This window comes from Canis aureus, chromosome 6, assembly GCF_053574225.1.
Source record: "Canis aureus isolate CA01 chromosome 6, VMU_Caureus_v.1.0, whole genome shotgun sequence".
Taxonomy (NCBI): Eukaryota; Metazoa; Chordata; class Mammalia; order Carnivora; family Canidae; genus Canis; species Canis aureus.
In genome coordinates, this window is record NC_135616.1 from 76,554,727 (window position 1) to 76,573,886 (window position 19,160).

Sequence of the window (19,160 nt, forward strand, 5' to 3'; positions counted from 1 at the left end):
GTTCCTTGGCTTCTCTGGCCCTGACGGAGATCGGCAGGTTTACTTGTCTTCGAAGTAAATGCCACACTGACATAATTTATTTCTCAAGGTTTGTCTTACTAATCTCCTGTGTGAAGGGTTCATATTTTATTTAAATTTGTTTTATCCTCCTGTGTGCCCATTCTTTCTTCACGTCTCCACTTCCCATAAACACTTCCCTTTTGTTCATTCTGACCAGGACTGTCCCCGTTACTAGTAAAAACGGACTCATTCCAGTAGAGGTAGGATTTCTTGCCAACGCACAGCTCATGGCGTTTTCACCCCCTGTGCAGGATAGTTTCCACGCACAACTATTAGGCTACAACCCTCTTCTTTTGGAAAACTGAGTCCTGCCTCTGAGGATAATGCTTTGATTATTGGCACGACTCTTCCTGTTCCCTGTTCAGTCCTGGGACTTACAGTCTCATTAAGGTTTACACTGAGAGTCTGGGGAGTTCTTGGAAATTAATAGAAAAAGGAGAATACCTTTCTTTCCGTGACTAGCAGCATATTTTTGGTAGGTTTTGCCTCAAGCAAGTAAAATGCCAAAATATCGTTCTCAAACTTTGATTCTCTGTTTAGCAAAAAAAAAAAAAAAAAAAGCCTTAGGCTTATGATGGTGAAATCACCATCTAAATTTGATATTTAAGATATTCCCTTTGAAAGTACCTTAAAAATATTAAAAATAATGCAATGCTTTGCTTGCTTTTAAATACTTAATAAATCTTAATTTGTTACGTTATCATTTATCGTATTAGCATTTTCTAAAATGGCCATTAGAAAGGGAAACAAGTGTAAGTACATCAAAAGAAAGAAAAATAAAAATTATCTAGAGTATCCTGTCTTTAAAAAAAGTCTCAGTAGTAATGACTCAGACATTTTTTCCAGAGATGTCATGACTTTTCACATATGTTATCATATAACCCTTTGATGTACAACAGTCTGTTGTATTCTCTCTGAAATGGTAGTAAGTAGGATACTGAAGGTTAATGATTATTTCACTCGTAATTTTAAGCACTACGACTGTGTTCTAAGGAGTGTTTCTATTAAAGTTAATGAGCACGGTTTATTTATATACAGTACTAAATTGTTATATATTAATGGTTACATTTAAATGATTATGGGACCATGCTTAATTATTTGGGATATGCAAGCCATATTTTTTTTCAAGATAAAGAAATGAAGCCAATGTGACTCACTTAAGTAGATTTTCTTGTTAGGATTCCTTGTTTCTCCTTTAGTTATGCTCCCGAGATTCTCCCTGAATCGATCAAAAGTTTAACTCACCACACCCTTTTTAATATAGGATAGATGTTGATGTGCTTTTAAGGATCAGGGAAAAGAGGAAATTAAGTAGTCTAAAGTATTCGCAAAAGCAATTTCCCGATTCTAAGAAATGATTTTGGTGACATGTTTTAATCTAGAATATTGGGTGTAAAATTTCTTACCACAGCTGCATCTTCATTCTTCTACTCCTCTTGTTTTGTTTGGTTTGTTTTTTGCAGTGGGTACACCTTATTACATGTCTCCAGAGAGAATACATGAAAATGGATACAACTTCAAATCTGACATCTGGTCTCTTGGCTGTCTACTGTATGAGGTAGGTAATGTTGATAAAGTCCATATATTGATGTAGTTTTAGTTACTGCAATATATTTCCTCTCTCCTTATAGTATATACACTTATTTATTTTTCTGGATGGCATTTAAGAATTAGCTTTTTAATTAGGAAGGGTTAACTCGTTGACTTTAGTAACTGCTTTTGTAATGGTACCTATGCATTCCTGCACACTTACTTCCTCTGAATATTTTTAAATTGTTTCCTTTTAGTGAGAATCTTATTTTAAACATGTTTTTAATGTTAATATGATGTTCTGCATATCTTATTTATAAAAATGTACATTTGAACATCTGTAAATGTTTATTTGCTTATTCATGCGTAGCAGGAGAGGTATAATGGAATGGATTTAAAACATGAAAGCATGGTAAATGTCTTTTTCAATATTTCTTTCACTGTTACATAGAGTAATTTAGCTTTAAGGATAGTAGGTAAATAGATAATTTTTCTAGGTTGCCACTTAATTTCATTTTCATGAGTAACAGTTGTATTGGTAAAGCTTAGTGAAATACTCTCCTCTTCTGGTGATAATTTATCAAAATGGAATCATCTAGGTATATCTTCTAGCAAATAGTGCAATGCAGTAATTTGGTTGGGTAGGAAAAAAGCATATTATGAGCACCTTTTACATCCACGTTATAGAGAAATGGTATCAAAAAGCACTCAAGACTAGTGACTTATGTAAATTTATTTTTTAGTCGACTGGTAATTTTCCTAGTGATACAGGCTTTAAGTTAGAGCTGTTAGTTAAAGGTTAGTCTACATCTGAGTAACTATTTTAATAAAATGAAGGAAAATAATACATGGAATCGTTTCCACATTTTAATGTATTACAAAAGAAATCTTAAGCGGATAGATAGAAACCAATATATTTCTTACTCTATATTTTGTGTCTGTATCTTAAGTCTCCTCCTGACTTAAATGAGAACCACAGGATGAGATGGTCTATTTTAATTGCCCAACCATTACTTGGAAGTAGAGCATTAGGAGGTTTAATTTTTTTAATGTGTATCATGATCTTTAATTACTATATTATGGCTTGCAGATTTAGATTTCTTTAACTTAAGGAGCCTGAGATTTTTTTCATTTTGTTCTTCCTGGTAAGGTGACTAATGACCACTTTAAAAGAACAGGTTTTTAAGTGTTCTTAAATAACTTTCCTAGGATAATTTTTATTATGAAAAATTGTGAATTAGTGATATGACAGAATATGTTTTTATGTGTGCACATGAGATTAAAAGAGATTATGCTCACTATATTATATGCTGTTACTAATTTGATACAATATGGAAAAGAATTGGTATGATTATATTAAATTACTGTAATGTTTAAAGGTCACTTTGTACACTTATAAATATTTTATATTTGTTTAGGTAACATTAGGTTCCTCAGGCCATAGTCTAATATTATCAAAGTGGCATTTTCCTTTTAAACTCCTGAAAATAAACAGCAAAGTGGTTTGCACTAACAAGATGAAATTTAAACAGAAAAAGTTCAATTAAGGTAATATTTCCTTGAGAAGTTTGTAAATTCTTCTAGGGCTGCTGGATTCTTATGTCAAAACTGAAATAATTCTTCACATTCTGGATTTGCCTTTGAGAGGCAGTGCCCATTTTTCTGTATATTTAAAATGATCACCAAAATAGAAATTATTTCTTTGGACACTCCTATATCCATGAGTTTTATGTGCTGGATGATTTTGAGCTAAAGTATTTATCATGATAATGTTAGTTTTTCATACCAGTGAGTCTTCTCTGTTCCTCTATGCAAGTCATGTGGAAGAACTAAAATTTTTCTAAAGATTTAATTTACCTTTATGTTCTGTCTCCTTCCAGTTATGCTTCAATATAATGTTAATAGAAATACCCAGCAGTTTAGCTTTAAAAAATTGGCCACAACCTCTCATGGACATATTATATTATATCCCACTAAGAATTTACGATTAACAATGAAGGAGTGGGAAGCTTTTTTGAAAATGTATTTTAAACTCAGAAAATTAGACTTTCAAATATTCCTGAAACCCTAAAAAAAAAAAAAAAAAACTATCAGTACAGTTTTAATTGATATGCAACAAAGTAGACTTTACTAATTAAAATCAAGATGCTGTGCTTTTGCTACACGGACCTTTACATGGAAAAGTAGGTTTTACACATTTCCTTTATTGTTCAGCGCAGCAATTGCATCCTTACAGGGTTGTAGGTTGGTGGCTTACAGTTCAAAAAAAAAGAGAGCTGCCACCAGCCCCGAAGACAGACAGTGGGCTTCCGTCCCTCCGACACCCCCAGAATACTAATCAGGAAAGTCAGACCCTGGAGGTCAGGGAGCAAGTCAATCATTCCAGCGATCGTCTCAGTGTGGAGGATCAAATTAGCCTGAAAAATTCAGCTGCTGGGAGGAGAGGGCGAGCAGCTGTCAGGGGCAGCATCGAGATGCACTAATGAACCAGATGAATAGTGCAAAAGCTTGAAAATAAAAACAGGACAGTTGACATTTTTCATCTGTCAAAGCAGGAGATGCATGAAAATATACTATTCCTGTTTTAACTCCTTAGGGGACATTCAGATTTTTTTTTTTTTAACACTGCAGTATCGAGACAAAAGTACTGTAATGAACTCCTAGCATATGATTATGAATGGATGTACATTTACGTAGGGTTTTTGCAAACATGGAAAGACTATAGTTTATACATACAGTGTGTTTTTTTTAGGTGGCCTTTATGATACCCTGTCATAAAGTGTCCTTGCATTTTAAACAAAAGAAACAAAAAAAACCCCATGTTATTACTGATGGCTGCTCTTCTGGAAATTTCCTCTCAGATGGAAATGACATGTTTAGGGCCATTTATATTGTTTTTACTTTTCTCTCCTCAGGTGGAACAGCCATTCCTAAGGTGGTTTTGTATAGGTTTATGTAGGTTTCCTATCAAACGTAGGCTCAGTAAAAACTATGCCAAGCTACTCTGCAGGTTTGAATTCTAGTGCCATCCCCTCCTCGTTTAAGGCTCCGAAGGAGTTAAAGCTCTGTCTGGAGCACCACAAGACAGATGAGAGCCATTTTCAGCTTGTCCTGTCCCCACTGACGCTCACTGAGTAGCACAGCATGGACTAGCGTGTTTCACACACACTCTGCCTGTCTGGGGAATGTACACATTGTCCTTCCAAAATCAAACTTATTAGCACATGTAGAAAAGGGTGACTGACTTTGGGGCAGCCTCGCACTCCGTGTTGTATTCTTGCTGCTGCGGTTCAAAGATTTAGAAGGTTTTGAACAGGATGCGAACATTTTAAATTGAATTTTTTAGTTTGTAACCCTGCTTACCACAGTACTTGCTTGCACTTTAAATGTCAAGTTAGAACCTTGTCTTAAAATAAATTTAAATTCAATAATGTCTCTTTTAAAGTTGATCATTCTTTGAGTCTTTTTTTTTCCCCCCTGCATAGAAATCTCATTCAGATGCCTTGAAGTAGCGGCTGTGATTCAGAGGGCTTTTGAGCATATTTAGAGTTTTTGAGGCATTATCAAAAGAAAAGGAAGTTCTATCTCATTGTGAACTACTTGAGGGTCAGTTGCAATATTCAGATGGAGAAGACTTTATTTTCTCAAAATAATCCTTCCCTACAGAAACCATCATGTAGTATAAAATGGTATAAATTCTACTCCCTAAACCATTGCTTAGATTATAATTCATTTCCAATTGCTGTTCACTTTAGTGACACTTTGACCCTTGCATGGTTGATATATACTGCTGATGTCTGTTTAGTCATGAGATATGTTAGTTGTTTTTACGGCATTATATTTACAAAGAGTTCTAAGTTACTCTCTGTTCTTTTTCTTGATACTGCTTTATGTCATATATGTATGTGTATGTAAATATATATATATGTATATATATATACACACACACACACACACACATGTAAATATGTGCTAACCATTTCTTCCTTTTAGGGAATTTTAAGTTTAGAGCTTACTAAAATTCCTAGAGAGGAATATTCATAAAAATCAAAATGCCCAGATAACTTGATTTAAAGTATTTGTAATTATTTTCTACCCCACTGTAATATACTTGATGAAATCAACCTTTAAAAGTTACCATGTAACTATATCAGTTTCATTGGGAGCATTTTACAGATGGCTGCATTACAGAGTCCTTTCTATGGCGACAAAATGAATTTGTACTCGCTGTGTAAGAAGATAGAACAGTGTGACTACCCACCTCTCCCTTCAGATCACTATTCAGAGGAAGTAAGTCATTTTCCAGTCCATGTGTTTGTCTGTTATTCATTTTGCTAACGTTTGCATTTTATTAAGGATTTTTTTTTTTCTATCCAGAACCTCAAATGACAAGTATAGTGGCAGACATAGCCACTTTTCATTCTGTTTTCCTTCTCTTGGAGACTTCCTGTTTAAAGGGTTGACTCTGCAGTTCCTAACGTGGCATGCAACGTAGCACGGCATGGGGTGTGAAACTGGTCACCTCCTGGGTGTGAGGAGAGAGAGGGCTGACTCTGTAGCATAGCGAACATGGCGAAAGGCAGAGTTCATGCTCAAACCCCAGCTCGAGGTGACCAGCACGTTGGTGCCCTTCTCAGTGAGGCCCCTCCTCATTCTCACAGTCTTAGATGCACCATTACAACTTTCTCCTTTGGCAGAACATCCCTCTCGTCCATTTTCTTCAAAATTTGAATCCTCCGTCTTTTAGCTGTGTGTCTCTCAACCGTGTGCTTTGAGCTTTACCCTCCCTCCCGCGACCACGCCTGTCCTGTCACCGCCTTGCTGTTGCAGCAGATTCCTGTGGGAAAGGTTTTGAGGTTATCAGCAGACCTGTTGAAACCTATATTGGATGGGATGGGAAATTCTAGAAGACTCTATTCAAGCCTGAGTCTGAATCCTTGCTTGCTTCGGTAACCCACTGAAATGAGTTCTTTTGGCTCTACCCAACATATACAGTCTTTTATTGAACAAAACATCTCCCATTTTAGCCCACTACATCAGGATTTTGCCAGTGTTTAAGGAAGAGATATGCAGAACAGCAGTATCTTGGGGTAACTAAATGTGTTCACATGACTCTTTTTGGAAAGCTTACTGGGGAATCTACCTGGAGAAAACACTGTCTTGAGTTAGGACACCTCACCCTCTCATGAACAACAGATTTTTTGCCCAAGGGAAATGGCAAGGAGCAAAGAAAAAATATAAAACAATTATAACATTCACTTATTACGTAGTCTTGTCACTCTTTCTATCTTGAAATGAATAGCAATCGGTTTCAGTTTTAGATAAGGAAAATTGAGTCAGTGTAACTTGAATAATAAATATCTCTAAAGAATTTTTGCCATATGTAAAGCACTTGAGACCCTAGAATGTTATAAGTACCTTTTTTTTTCTGTGATTTTGATACTAATAATCAATGATGCCTGGGGTTTTTTGTTGTTGTTGTTGTTTGTTTCATAGCCTTTGTATTCAGGTGATTAAAATAAACTCTTATAAGGTAGTGATGATAATTTAGAAGTATTATCTTTATTTGATATTAATGCTGTTATGTTAGCCATTTTTAATTACTATTTTGGGTACAGAATATAAATATGGCATTTCACAAAACCAACTTCAGAACTCTAGGCCTGGAAATACAGTAGGGTGTGAACAATAATGCAAAATGATGGCAAGAATGTCAGGGGCCGCTCTTTGTTGTGTCATTCATGCTGTCTTCTTTTTTCCATGAAGCGCATGAATATTTCACATATCTGCATCCTCATCCCCTATTCTTCTTGACTAATTTTCAGACTGTCTGAATTTGCATTTCACATGGTAGCTGATTAGGAGATGCCGAGTGCGGCAGTGAAGCCTCAGCAGGCGGTTACCATGGTGACCTTCAGCAGGATTTTAATGATGATACCACTAGTGGTTCGTTGAAGTCGGCCTGCCTGCAGGGCTACTTCACTGCAGCTAAGTGTGAAGTTGGATATGCGGATTCTCAGCCAAGGGGCAAATATCAAAGTCTGGCCCAGATAGAAGGTCTCCGAGTTGGGAAAGGAAAATAAGATTCCACTTTTTACTTCACTCTATATAGTTACCAGTTTTGAAAAGAGATATAAAGCAAAACACGTTCTGTGGCGTACTTTCCAGAAAAGACAGTACAGCTCCTCATATGGTAAAATCCATCCTTATGCTGTGGTGAAATAGAAGGCTTTATGAAACTAGGTAAACAAGGAAACGAATGCTTAGTAAAGAAATGAGGTATGAAAAACACAGACTTAAGAAATGTTACTATAATCCGTTCAATTATGGAGAAAAGTTCTCAGATCAAGAGCTTTGAAATGCAGATGTGCTAACAAATATTATTTCTCTCCTTAAGTAGGAACTCTGTTTGTAAAATAATTATTCAGAATTTATGGGAGCAAAAAACCTGAACAGATTTGATGCTGCCATACTTTCAGGTTATCTTATTATTTCCTTATATGTTGGCTTTTGGGATCTTTTAAAAGTTCAAATTGCCACTTAATTTTTTAGCATTGCAAATGATAGGAAACAATGAAAAGCGAGCTATAAAGTTTTTAAACAGCAAACTTAATTAAAAGACCAGTTCTCTATGTGTCGGTTTTACAGCTAAAATGGTAGCAGCCTCTGAACTGCTTGAAAATGAAAAAAATTAAGCAAATTAATGTCCCACTAAATATATGTTTGAAAGCTTATCAGATTGATTTAACTGCTGCTAAATTTTTAAGGCTACTACCCAAAGAGGTTTAGAAGGGAATATTTCATGAAAATTGTAGCTCTGCCCCCAGCCAGCCTTGATCAATAGGTATAAGAAACTGTTAAGATTTATTTCTAGGTATAGTCATTCCAATTAGAAGAACTCAGAGTTTAAAAGCTTGAGATGTTTTTTATTTCTATTATTCCAAAAAACATAGATACACTCAAGTGTTACAAACCAAAAGTGAGAAATAGTGTCCTTTGGAAAAATAAGCCTCTATGGCAAATCTTTTCTTTTGAATTATGCTTTTACTATTATGTACAAGTGATTAGGATTCTAGATTGAAATATGTCAGCTGTACATGAATGATATTAGGATGAAGTATATTTTGTAGCTTACTAACGTATTTTTGTTTATGACGGTCTTTTGGTGTTCCGTATTCTTTCTTTTTCCAGTAATGATCTCATCCATAAATCAGTGGGGCACTTCTGTACTTAACCCTAAAAATCTTGAGTTGAAAAGATGGGTATTTTTCCTTTTGGTATCTCTGAAGTTTAATTAAACTTGGTATCATTAGTGATTGTGAAATTAACATCTGCGAAGCTGACCTTGATCAAACACGTACTGTGTACAAGGAATTAGGACTCCAAAGGCCCCTTGTAATCTGATCCAGGCCTATCTCTCCAGACTTCTGGATCACAGGATATGCTCTTCTTTCCCTGGCTCTACCAGTACAGGTTCCACTAAGACTTCCATGGATGACCATGATTTTATGGATGCTGCTTCCTCCTTCTGAAACACCCCATTCCCTGTTCTTTACCAGGCAAACCTCTCTTTGAAGCAAAGTGTGGGCATCGTCTCCTGCATGAGGTTATCCTGCTCCCCTTCCTTGGTACACTGCGTGGCAGTTGTCTCTTTGCACACATCCCCAGCTCTCACCCCCAGACCGGCTAGCTCCTGCCCCTGTGGAACAGTAACTGTTTTTTATCTGTGTGTCTCTAGGGCCTGATGTATTAAAAAGGTTCAGTGATTGATTGAAGGAATGAGGAAGTGAAAGAGTGAGATGAAAGGAATAAATGGGAAAAAAAAAATACACCTATTATTTCACAATTGGATGAATGAGAGAAACTTCTCCAAAGAACTGTCCATTCAGTAGAGGCAGAAAATTACTCAAAAGACAGGCCAGAAGCTATGAGAATTTTTTTTTTCATAATACTCACTATATTATTTTCCATTTTTATCAGCAAGCAGCATCGTTGCTGGATTACCCAGTGTCCATTTACTGGAAAATAAGACAAAATGGATTTTTTTCTTCAGTATCAGTATTTAATTTCTTTGAGAGTCATAGGAGTGTCGTCAAAAGTATGCGTTATCACTGTTGTTCACTAAATCATCTCGTGACTCTAAGTTGAAAAAAAAAAAAAACAGTGAATAACGTTATATTGACAGTTATTTAGAAAGTACAGAATATGACTCCAAACTGAGTTGGAGTTTCATTATTGGTTCTTTTGAGCCAACATATTTTTTGAAACTCTGAACAATAACATCATGCAGAATATAGATTATATTTCTTTCAATACTTTTTCTTTATTGTAAAAGAAATTCCTAATTTAAATAAAGAAAGCATGAGAAAGATTGAACAGAACTGTACCTTGATGGTTGCTTTTGGCAGATTTGTCTTCACTTTAGGTTTGAACACAGAAGTTTGGATGGAAGCTCTGAAAAGTTGAGGCAGGGGTTTGTAGACAGAAGTGAAAAATGGAAATAACTAGGGGAAAATAAGAGTGATCTTGGTTTGAGAAAATAGAAATTCAACAGAGGATCTGGGGACACCTGGGTGGCTCACTGGTTGAGCGTCTGTCTTTGGCTCGGGGCGTGACCCTGGGTCCTGGGATCGAGTCCTGCATCAGGCTCCCCGCAGGGAGCCTGCTTCTCCCTCTGCCTGTGTCTCTGCCTCTCTCTCTGTCTCATGAATGAATGAATGAATGAATGAATGAATAAATAAATAAATAAATCTTAAAAAAATAAACTTAAGGATTTGAATAAACAATGCTTCGGGTGAAAAAAAATTCAGCACCTATTTTTATTTGTTTGTGAGAGAGGGAGAGAGCACTAGCAAGGGGAGGATCAGAGGGAGAGGGACAAGCAGACGTGGGACTGGATCCCCAGGACCCTGAGATCATGACCTGAGACAAAATCAAGAGTCAGATACTTAACTGACTGAGTCCCTGAGGTGCCTACCTAACATTTATAAATAATTTCTGTTTTATTTAAATTCAGAATATGTTTGGAGCACCTGATGGCTCAGTCGGTTAAGCATCTGCCTTCAGCTCAGGTCATGATCTCAGGGTCCTGGGATGGAGCCCTGTATTGGGTTCCCTGCTCAGTGGGGAGTCTGCTTCTCCCTCTCCCTCTCCCTCTGCCTCTCCCCTTGCTTCCTGATTCTGCTCTCTTTCAAATAGATAAAAATAAAATCTTTTAAAAAAAGAAATAAATAAATTCAGAATATGTTTAAGCTTATTATGAAATTTGAGTCAGTAACAAAAGCATGACCTTTGTTTTAGTCATTAGAAAAAACTACCTTGTGTATATATGGGAGAAAAAGCTGAAAGTGTCAGGTACAGATAATTTTTGCATATTTTGAAGTTAAAATGAGTTTATTAAACTTTTTTATTCATTGGAGCAGTCTAAATAGTTCTCTTTTATAGTCGGTAGATTTACAAATTTTAATAGAACTATATAAGTTCCCTGGAGTTGTTAGTTGAAATTAACCAATGTTATTTAAATCGGTGCTAGAAGATTCTTCCCAATATACTATCTCAAGAATATTTAAATGAGAGATCTTAAATTAAATGGCACAATTAATGTTTGGAGCTATATCTGTTTTCACAAATATTTCTGTACTCCTTATAATCATAATCAATGCTAAGTGAGATGAGACTATTTATAATAATAAATATGTAACTGTGCCATTATTTATTAAGATTAACTTTGGATGTTATCTCAAACACTGTTAATAATATTTGATTTTCCTTCTTAAAAATGAGTTTAGTATGTTAGATATTCTCATCACTCATAATATCAATTGACCACCTTACTTGAGGTGCCATATAAGATCAGATCTTTAAGCTTCGAATGTTCCATTTTTGTTTAAAAAATATATTTAAGTAGGCCCTTTGTTCACTTATGCTTCTGAAGTGACGCTGGAGACTTGCTCCTTGAAGACACAAATCCAAAACGGTGCCCTATATTTCGCGTATCCTGTGGGATCCTATAAAACCATGTAACTTTCTGTAAGACTTTCACAGTTTTCAAAAGACACACCGAATGATCTTCAGTTGTGAAATATAGACATTACATTACCTTATATCTGTAAGATTGCTTTCTTTTCCCTTTTCCGTCTACCCCCAAGTCAATCACTAGTGACGCTTTGGTGTACAAGTTGGATACGCCTAATCATTTTGTATAAATATCTAAAGCTCCGAAATATAGTGTACTTTAATGTATTAGACCCACTTTGGGTGCTAAAATGTGTCCTTGGGTAGATGGAAATTGGGTATATCTGGGAGGCTGATATAACATAATTGGTCTCAGAGGGATTAAGATGGGGGTGAAAAAGAAACAGTACCAATAGCACCAGTCTTTATTATTCTATTGAGAATTGTGTTAGTGACCTAAAGCTATAACGCACAAAGAGCCCTATTGTTATTACCTGTACGTGACTGAACTTGATACGTAATTGGGTTATCGCCCTGACAACAATGACTGTTAACACTCTCTTCTTTTTAATATTTCTGGTACTAACTCATACGCTTTGATATTTCTTTGGAAATACATAGATCAATATATATTAGTGTATTAGTATTTTTCTCTACTTTATAGAAAACAAATATATTCATTATTTTCCATATGATTTTGTGATTTCATAGTCCTTTAGAAATGTTACAGAGAATTCATTTTATTCTAACTATATGCTTTTTCTCATTTAAATACCTCTGTATTGCTTTTTAAATTTCCCTTAAGCATCTGAATCAAGCAGTTTTTTCCTCTCTGATTTTGTAAAGGCTTTTGCATATTCAGTCCTCTATATTGCCTTATTTTTATCTTGTCATATAAAACAATTAAAAAACTCCAAAGTACATTTTTTTACAAACATGTGTTAAGTAATGCAAACTAAATAAATTTTTTGACAAAACATATAAACCATGAAATGCTTCTTTACTTCTGTTTTTATCAAAGTTGTAATTATCTACTGATTTTGTCATTATTTTTGTAATTTGAAGGAATAAATGGAAAGCTAATTCCCTCAATTCAAACACAAAAATTTTTTTGAGCAGGTTGCCTAATGAGGTTATTAGAAATTGAAGCCTGACATACAGGAATATATAGAAAAGTCTGAAAGTTTTATTGTATGCACATACGTTTTCCTCAAATGTGGGTAATAATATAGTACTTAGAGTTTTTGCAGACTATTAGATAAATATTAAAGGATTTTAACTTCTTTTCTTCCAGAGACTTCTAGGAAATTTTTTAAAATATGAAGACTAGCATTGAGAGAAATCTTTAAGATAAATTCCGCTTTCTGATTATTTAATGTCTGACTTTCTGATAGAAAAATCAGACTTTTTTTTATAATTCATCAAGTCACTATGTAAGTTTTTAGTCCAGCATAAAGAAATTGTTCCACGTTAAAATCCACCTACATTTTTATTTGTTTGGAGGGAGTTACTGTCACTTGAATGAATGAGTCAGGAGCACCTGGGGGGCTCAGTGGTTGAGCATCTATCTGCCTTTGGCTCAGGGCGTGACCCTGGGGTCCTGGGATGGAGTCCCGCATCGGGCTCCCTGCAGGGAGCCTGCTTCTCCCTCTGCCTATGTCCCTGCCTCTCTGTGTCTCTCATGAATAAATAAGTAAAATCTTTTTTAAAAAAAATCAATGAATCAGATTAGCAATGACATTAAAATTGTCACTCAAACTGTAACACGAATCTTAGTATTTTTGTGTCATCATTTAAATATATCTCTCATGGATAAAGTAGGCTTGTATCTCATTGTGATTTTGTAAAGCCCTAGAGAAAATTTTTGGGTTTGCTTTTTGATCCGAGTTGGCCTATGGAATACGAGTCAGATCTGTTAATTTAGAAACTAGATGAGCCAGTGTCAGAGCTAGCATTCTTTTGAGAATCAAATAATCTAAAACTGTCTTTGTCTATCTGGAAGGTCTCCCACCTTTGTGCAGAGGTGGCCATGAGGGAACTTGCAGACCATGTTAAGATTTTCCCCAGGCAGTAGAACACAGTAACTTTAAAAGCCTGGACTCTGAAACTAGACTGCTTCAGTTCAAATCCAGGCTGTCCTCTTCACTGCCTTTGTGACCTTGGGAATGTTAGTCTTCTGTCAAATGCCATAGTAGTGCCTGCCCCAGAGAGTCGTTATGAAGCCATGTAAAAATGTATAGAATTGTGCCTGATTCATGTTAAGAACTCAGTAAATAGCTGCTTTTAGGAAATGGTTTTCTCTCTGGTCCTAGAAATAGCATACGGTTAAAGCCTCAGAGTTACCTTCTAGAGTGTGAACACCTTACCATATAGAAGATGGAAACGTTCAGGGGACTGTATTCCAGTTTTTCACTGGAAGTCTAGAGAAACTAACTACTAGTTGTACGGAGCATCTACATCTAAGTACTGTGGCCTCTCGACGTGTCTACTGGCTGCAAAAAGTGACACCATGAGTAACCAAATGAATGTGTTATGTGTAGTTATTTAACAACTTAAAAGTTAGAATTTATCTGGCAAAGATGAACTTTTCCTCTTCCTCTACTTCATGACTTTTAAACTCTTTCTACTGTCTCTTAATGTTCCTGGTTTCTGATACCTGGGTGACAATTTTATCCTCCTGTTCATTGTAGCAGGAGCACAAATAAGCCTACCATGTAAAGTGATGCTGTACTTCGGTATACATTCAAAGAAGACAGGGTGAGATGTGACCTTCTTTATCTAAACTTGAATTATCTGGTATGGCAAGAGAGCATTCATAGATCCAAATAAATTTGTATTTTTAAGCCAAATTATTAAAGTTAAAGGCATAAAACCTAGTCCATGGCTGTTTGGAACGTGAAAGTAATCGTTTTATGTTGTGATTGTTTTCCCTTTATATTGCCAAAGACTCTTGTAACTGATTTTTCCTGCACTACATCAACAAGTCTATTTAGATGTATCTTTAGGGCAACCAGTTGACTAACATATATCAAGGAAAACTGCAGCCTATGTAAATCTCCCATTTTGTGTAACAATCTGCCTTTTTTTCAAAAAGGATTTGAGATAATTTACAACAAAAGGTATGACTTGGGGCACTCGAGTGGCTCAGTTGGTTAAGCATCTGCCTTCAAATCACATCATGATCCCAGAGTCCTGGGGTGGAGCCCCGTGGCAGGCTCCCTGTTCAGCAGGGCATCTGCTTCTCCCTAACCCTCTGCCTCTCTGCCCACTTGGGTGTGCACGCACTCTGTCTCTCAAATAAATAAAATCTTAATTTTTTTTTTTTTTTTTTTAAATAAAAGGGATGCTTGGGTGGCTCAGTCAGCTAAGCATCTGCCTTCAGCTCAGGTCATGGTTCTAGGGTCCTGGGATCAAGCCTTGCTTCAGGCTCCCTGCTCAGTGGGGGGGTCTGCTTCTCCATCTCCCTCTGCCCCTCCCCCCTTCTCATGTTTGCACTCTCTCTCTCTGTCTCAAATAAATAAAATAATTTAAAAAATAAAGACGTGACTTAACAAGTCATTAAAATAGAAGTGGAAGTACAAATTCAGAACCGGCAGTGGAAGGGACCATAAGCACACCTATCTTACTGGCCAGCAGAGTTGTGGTGGTTGAGCTCTTCATCTAGTTATTGCTTCCTTTCTGTCAGGACTCCAAAGGAAACAGTAAGCAAATTGTTTTGGTCTTTCAGGAGGAAATACATCAGTTCCTGAGAGAAAACGAAATTTTCTCCCACTAAATTATAATAGAAATGTCTCCTATAAGGTTCTATGAGTAATGTACCAGGCAGGTCTTTAGTAGCAACTACACAGAAAATAACTGTGTGATGTTTGATAAGAGCCAAAAGCAAGCATTAAAGCATGGTTTTGGACAGATGATTGGGCAGCTGGATAAAGCAGGTGCCCCCATGATGTAGCTTCTGGTGGCCTAATTTGATTGAAGGGTAGAGCTACGCTTATCCAGAGTTATAAAGATGAATCTTATCCTTTACAGGGTCTCCCCTAAATTTTCATTCTCTTAGCAGGAGTTTGATAGGAGCTACGTAGCACACCTTTCAGTTCCCTCTGAACATTCAGATTTTTCAATATCAAAACACCATTAACTATTCGACAAGGACCTAGAGTGATGAAGTCTAGTCTGCTCATTTGCTTAAGGGAAAACAAACAGCAAGCCAAGCTTCGACCCCGCCGATGAAAGCTGAGGCATCTCACCACGGTGTTCATCGGATGGAAGTCAGAGCAGCCTCTGAGTATTGGAATAAAGTACCTGAGAGGCAACCTCCTCTGCTCTGTGATGGCCACCGCTTAACTGGTATTTTCTGTCAATACCTAGTAACACATCTCCCTGGATTAGAACTCAGATGATAACGTCAGACTAAGTGATATCCCTCTACGGTGGTAATGATGTGAAATTCAGCCAGTTAGTGTTATTGAGAAATCATTATGCATGCAAAGCTGTATTAAACATCATGAGGAATTCAAACCAAAAGGCCAAGTTAGATAAAAGTAAGCGAGCTCTCAAAAATGGGAAGTGGAAAAGGCCTGCAATAAAGAATTATATGACTTGGATTCCAGTTCAGCTATCTCCATTAATTTTTTATTTATTATTATCTTTTATTTATTTTTTAAAGATTTTATTTATTTATTCATGAGAGACACACAAAGGCAGAGACACAGGCAGAGGAACTCAGTCCCGGGACTCCAGGATCACACCCTGAGCCAAAGGCAGATGCTCAACCGCTGAGCCACCCAGGTGTCCCTCTCCATTAATTTTTAAATTGGTTCTTAGTTTTTTTTTTCCCCTCTGTAAATTGAGATTGTTATGAGAGGTTACAATACTTTAAATATAAAAGGATATGGAAGATTTTGTAAAATATTAAATCCTATATAAATACAGGATTTTTTAAGATCCACAATGATTCCTGCCATTAGGTAAGACTAAATTAACAGACAAATATTTAAGAGAATCGTACAGTACAAAACTATGCTCAGGATAGGTTAATAGCTTTTCATAAAGCTGTCTCCTTTATCTTCATAATTTTGATATGGGTAGAGTCACAAAAAATTGTGACTTATTACAGAATTTAGTTATGGATACAGAATTAAACCCCAGATTCAGGAATTCACAGTTCCACCCAAATTGTACTGTGTCAATATCTCAAATGTGATACCTTCAAAACTTCGTGTCCCTGTTGCTCCTGCAAAGTCACTCTTCCTTTTTTGTTATCTATTTCTGTTAGTGGACATAGCGTCCTCTCACATACCCTGGTGAAAACTTCCAATGAACAATATTTCCTGCCTGAAATCTTAGAGGAACCTGATTGAACGTTCTGCTGCCATGGCTCCCCTTTTGCTCTCACTATTCCAAGAAAATACGTACTGCAGTGCACCTTTAATGAGCTCTCCCTCCTGGTTTAAGTACTGATTTCCTGTTGCCTATATATCAATAGATTCTAAACTCCTTAAGCCTCTCCTTTATTTCACCTCAGTTTATCATTTCATCACTGTTGCTTGCTCCCCAGTCATGCAGGAGTACTAGCCATTGCTTTCACCCACCTCACACTTTCTGTGGCTCAGCACCTGCGCTCATTCTGTTATATCTGCTTAGAGTCTCCCCTACCCTTTTATATATCAAAATTGTGTTCATGCTCTGAAAACTTTAGCTCAGTTGCCATGACCATAAAACCTTTCCATATTCCGTCACTCAGAAGTGACCCATTCATTCTTCCATCTAACGTGGCAGTGAGCAAGCACTTACTGTTGATATCATATCCATCCTCCAGGTCTTTCAGTTTAGTAGGAGAACACAGATATTAAATGAAGTACAATGAAGTGTTTTAAAGGCTTTAAAGTGCATGAACACCTGAAACTAATATAATGTTCATGTCAGTTACACCTCAAAAAAAAAAAAAAAAGATACGTGAAGGGTATGATGGAGGACAAATAGAAAATATTAAATTCTGGGGACACCTGGGTGGCTCAGTCAATGAAGCATCCAACTCATGATCTCAGCTCAGGTCTTGATCTCAGTGTCACGAGTTCAAGTCCCACATTGGGGTCCATGCTGGACGTGGAGCCTACTTAATTTCTGCATGGCAATACAGGTGTTAGGAAAGGCTTTAGAGAATGAATAGATGAGAGGCCAGAGTACAGGATTTTGAGGCAGGCTTTAGAAGCAGAGAAGCAACATGTACAAAGGTTCAGGACAAAAACAGTTTGGTGGACACATACAACTGTGAGCTCTTTTTATGGGTAGAGTATAGAGTGGGGTTAGAGGGAGGAGGGCTTAGGGCTAAATGTGAGGCTGGAAAGGGAAGCAAGAGCCAGATGTTAGAAGTCCATAATAAACCAATGGTTAGGCTTCGTAGAGGACACTGGGGTGCATTGAAATGCTTAACATTGAAGTAGGGTCAGCTTGGCGATTAGTGGCAGTGCCAAGGAGATTGGAAGAAACTGGAGGTAAAACCGTTAGTTGGAAGATGATCCCTTGAGTGTAATCAGTGGACCCAGGGCAAGAAGAAATAGGAAACAGTAGGACTTGGTTGATTATTTATTGTTATTTATTTATTGTTAGGCCAGGGGAAGGAAGTATGAGGAAGTGTCTTGTATGAAATTTCAGATTTCTGGCTTGAGAAATCGAAGGCACTGCCAAGGTAGAACTGGTTTGGGGAGAAAAATAGTAAATTCTCAGTTCCGAACAAGTTTAATATGAAGTATTTGTAGGTAGATATGCTTAGAAGCCAGGCGGAAATATGTCAGTAGAGCCCATGAAGAGGTCTGGCCTGAAACTACAGAGGTGTATGTGTTCCTCACCCTGTGTTGGTGGTTATTGAAGCTATGGGAATAAAGTTGTGTAGGGTAAGAAGGTGTAGAGGGAGAAGATAAAAGGGATATAGAAAGAAATGAACTGACAGTAGAGGGACTGCCAGAGGAAGATAAACCTACAAAGGAAGAAAAAGAGAAGTGGGGGGAGAACCAATATGGTGTCTGGGAGCCAGAGGAGGAAGCAACCCCCAGGAAGGTTGTGATCAGAAGCATCAGCCGTGCGGAAAGGTTGGATAAGAGGCAGAAAATGAGTTTGTTAGATTTAGCAAGTGGGACATACTGCTAACCTTTGTCAAAGCGATTTCAGTGAGGTACCATTGGGGGGTGGAGGAGATGAAAAATGATTACAGTTGGCTTCAATAAGGAGATTAAGGAAGTTGATATAGTTAAGTATAGTATTTTGTTTTTTCCACCCCAAAAATTTTAGCTGTAGAGCAAATACATTAGATGGGGTAGTGGTTAGGAAGAGAGACTTGACTCTACTTACAGATTATGATGAAGGAATCAGCAGATGAGGAAAGGTTGAAAATACAGAAGAGGAATAACAGACTGTATAGTAATTCACTCATTAAATATTTGATCATAGCCAACTATATTTCAGCTACTGATGTATAATCTCTGGAGGAGTTTCCAGTGATAGAATTGAGAGTAGTAGGAAAAAAAAAATACTCTTCTGATGCTGAGACAGAGATGATACGGACCAGATATGGATAGGTTGAGACGAGATACTGAGGGAAAGCTTAAACCTAACAGTGT

The 19,160-nt window shown here is 36.9% G+C and overlaps 1 protein-coding gene across 8 annotated transcripts in view; it reads left to right on the forward strand.

The window, feature by feature from the left end:
* Positions 1-19,160, forward strand: part of NEK7 (NIMA related kinase 7) — a 157,985-nt gene that overhangs the window by 132,098 nt on the left and 6,727 nt on the right. For 7 of the 8 annotated variants that reach the window (XM_077902356.1, XM_077902359.1, XM_077902362.1 and 4 more), the window contains 2 exons: positions 1,524-1,618; positions 5,767-5,880. In XM_077902356.1, coding sequence (XP_077758482.1) covers positions 1,524-1,618; positions 5,767-5,880 — 209 coding nt within the window. Of the gene's footprint in view, positions 1-1,523; positions 1,619-5,744; positions 5,881-19,160 lie in introns of all 8 variants that reach the window. The other variant, XR_013382403.1, reaches the window with a different exon arrangement.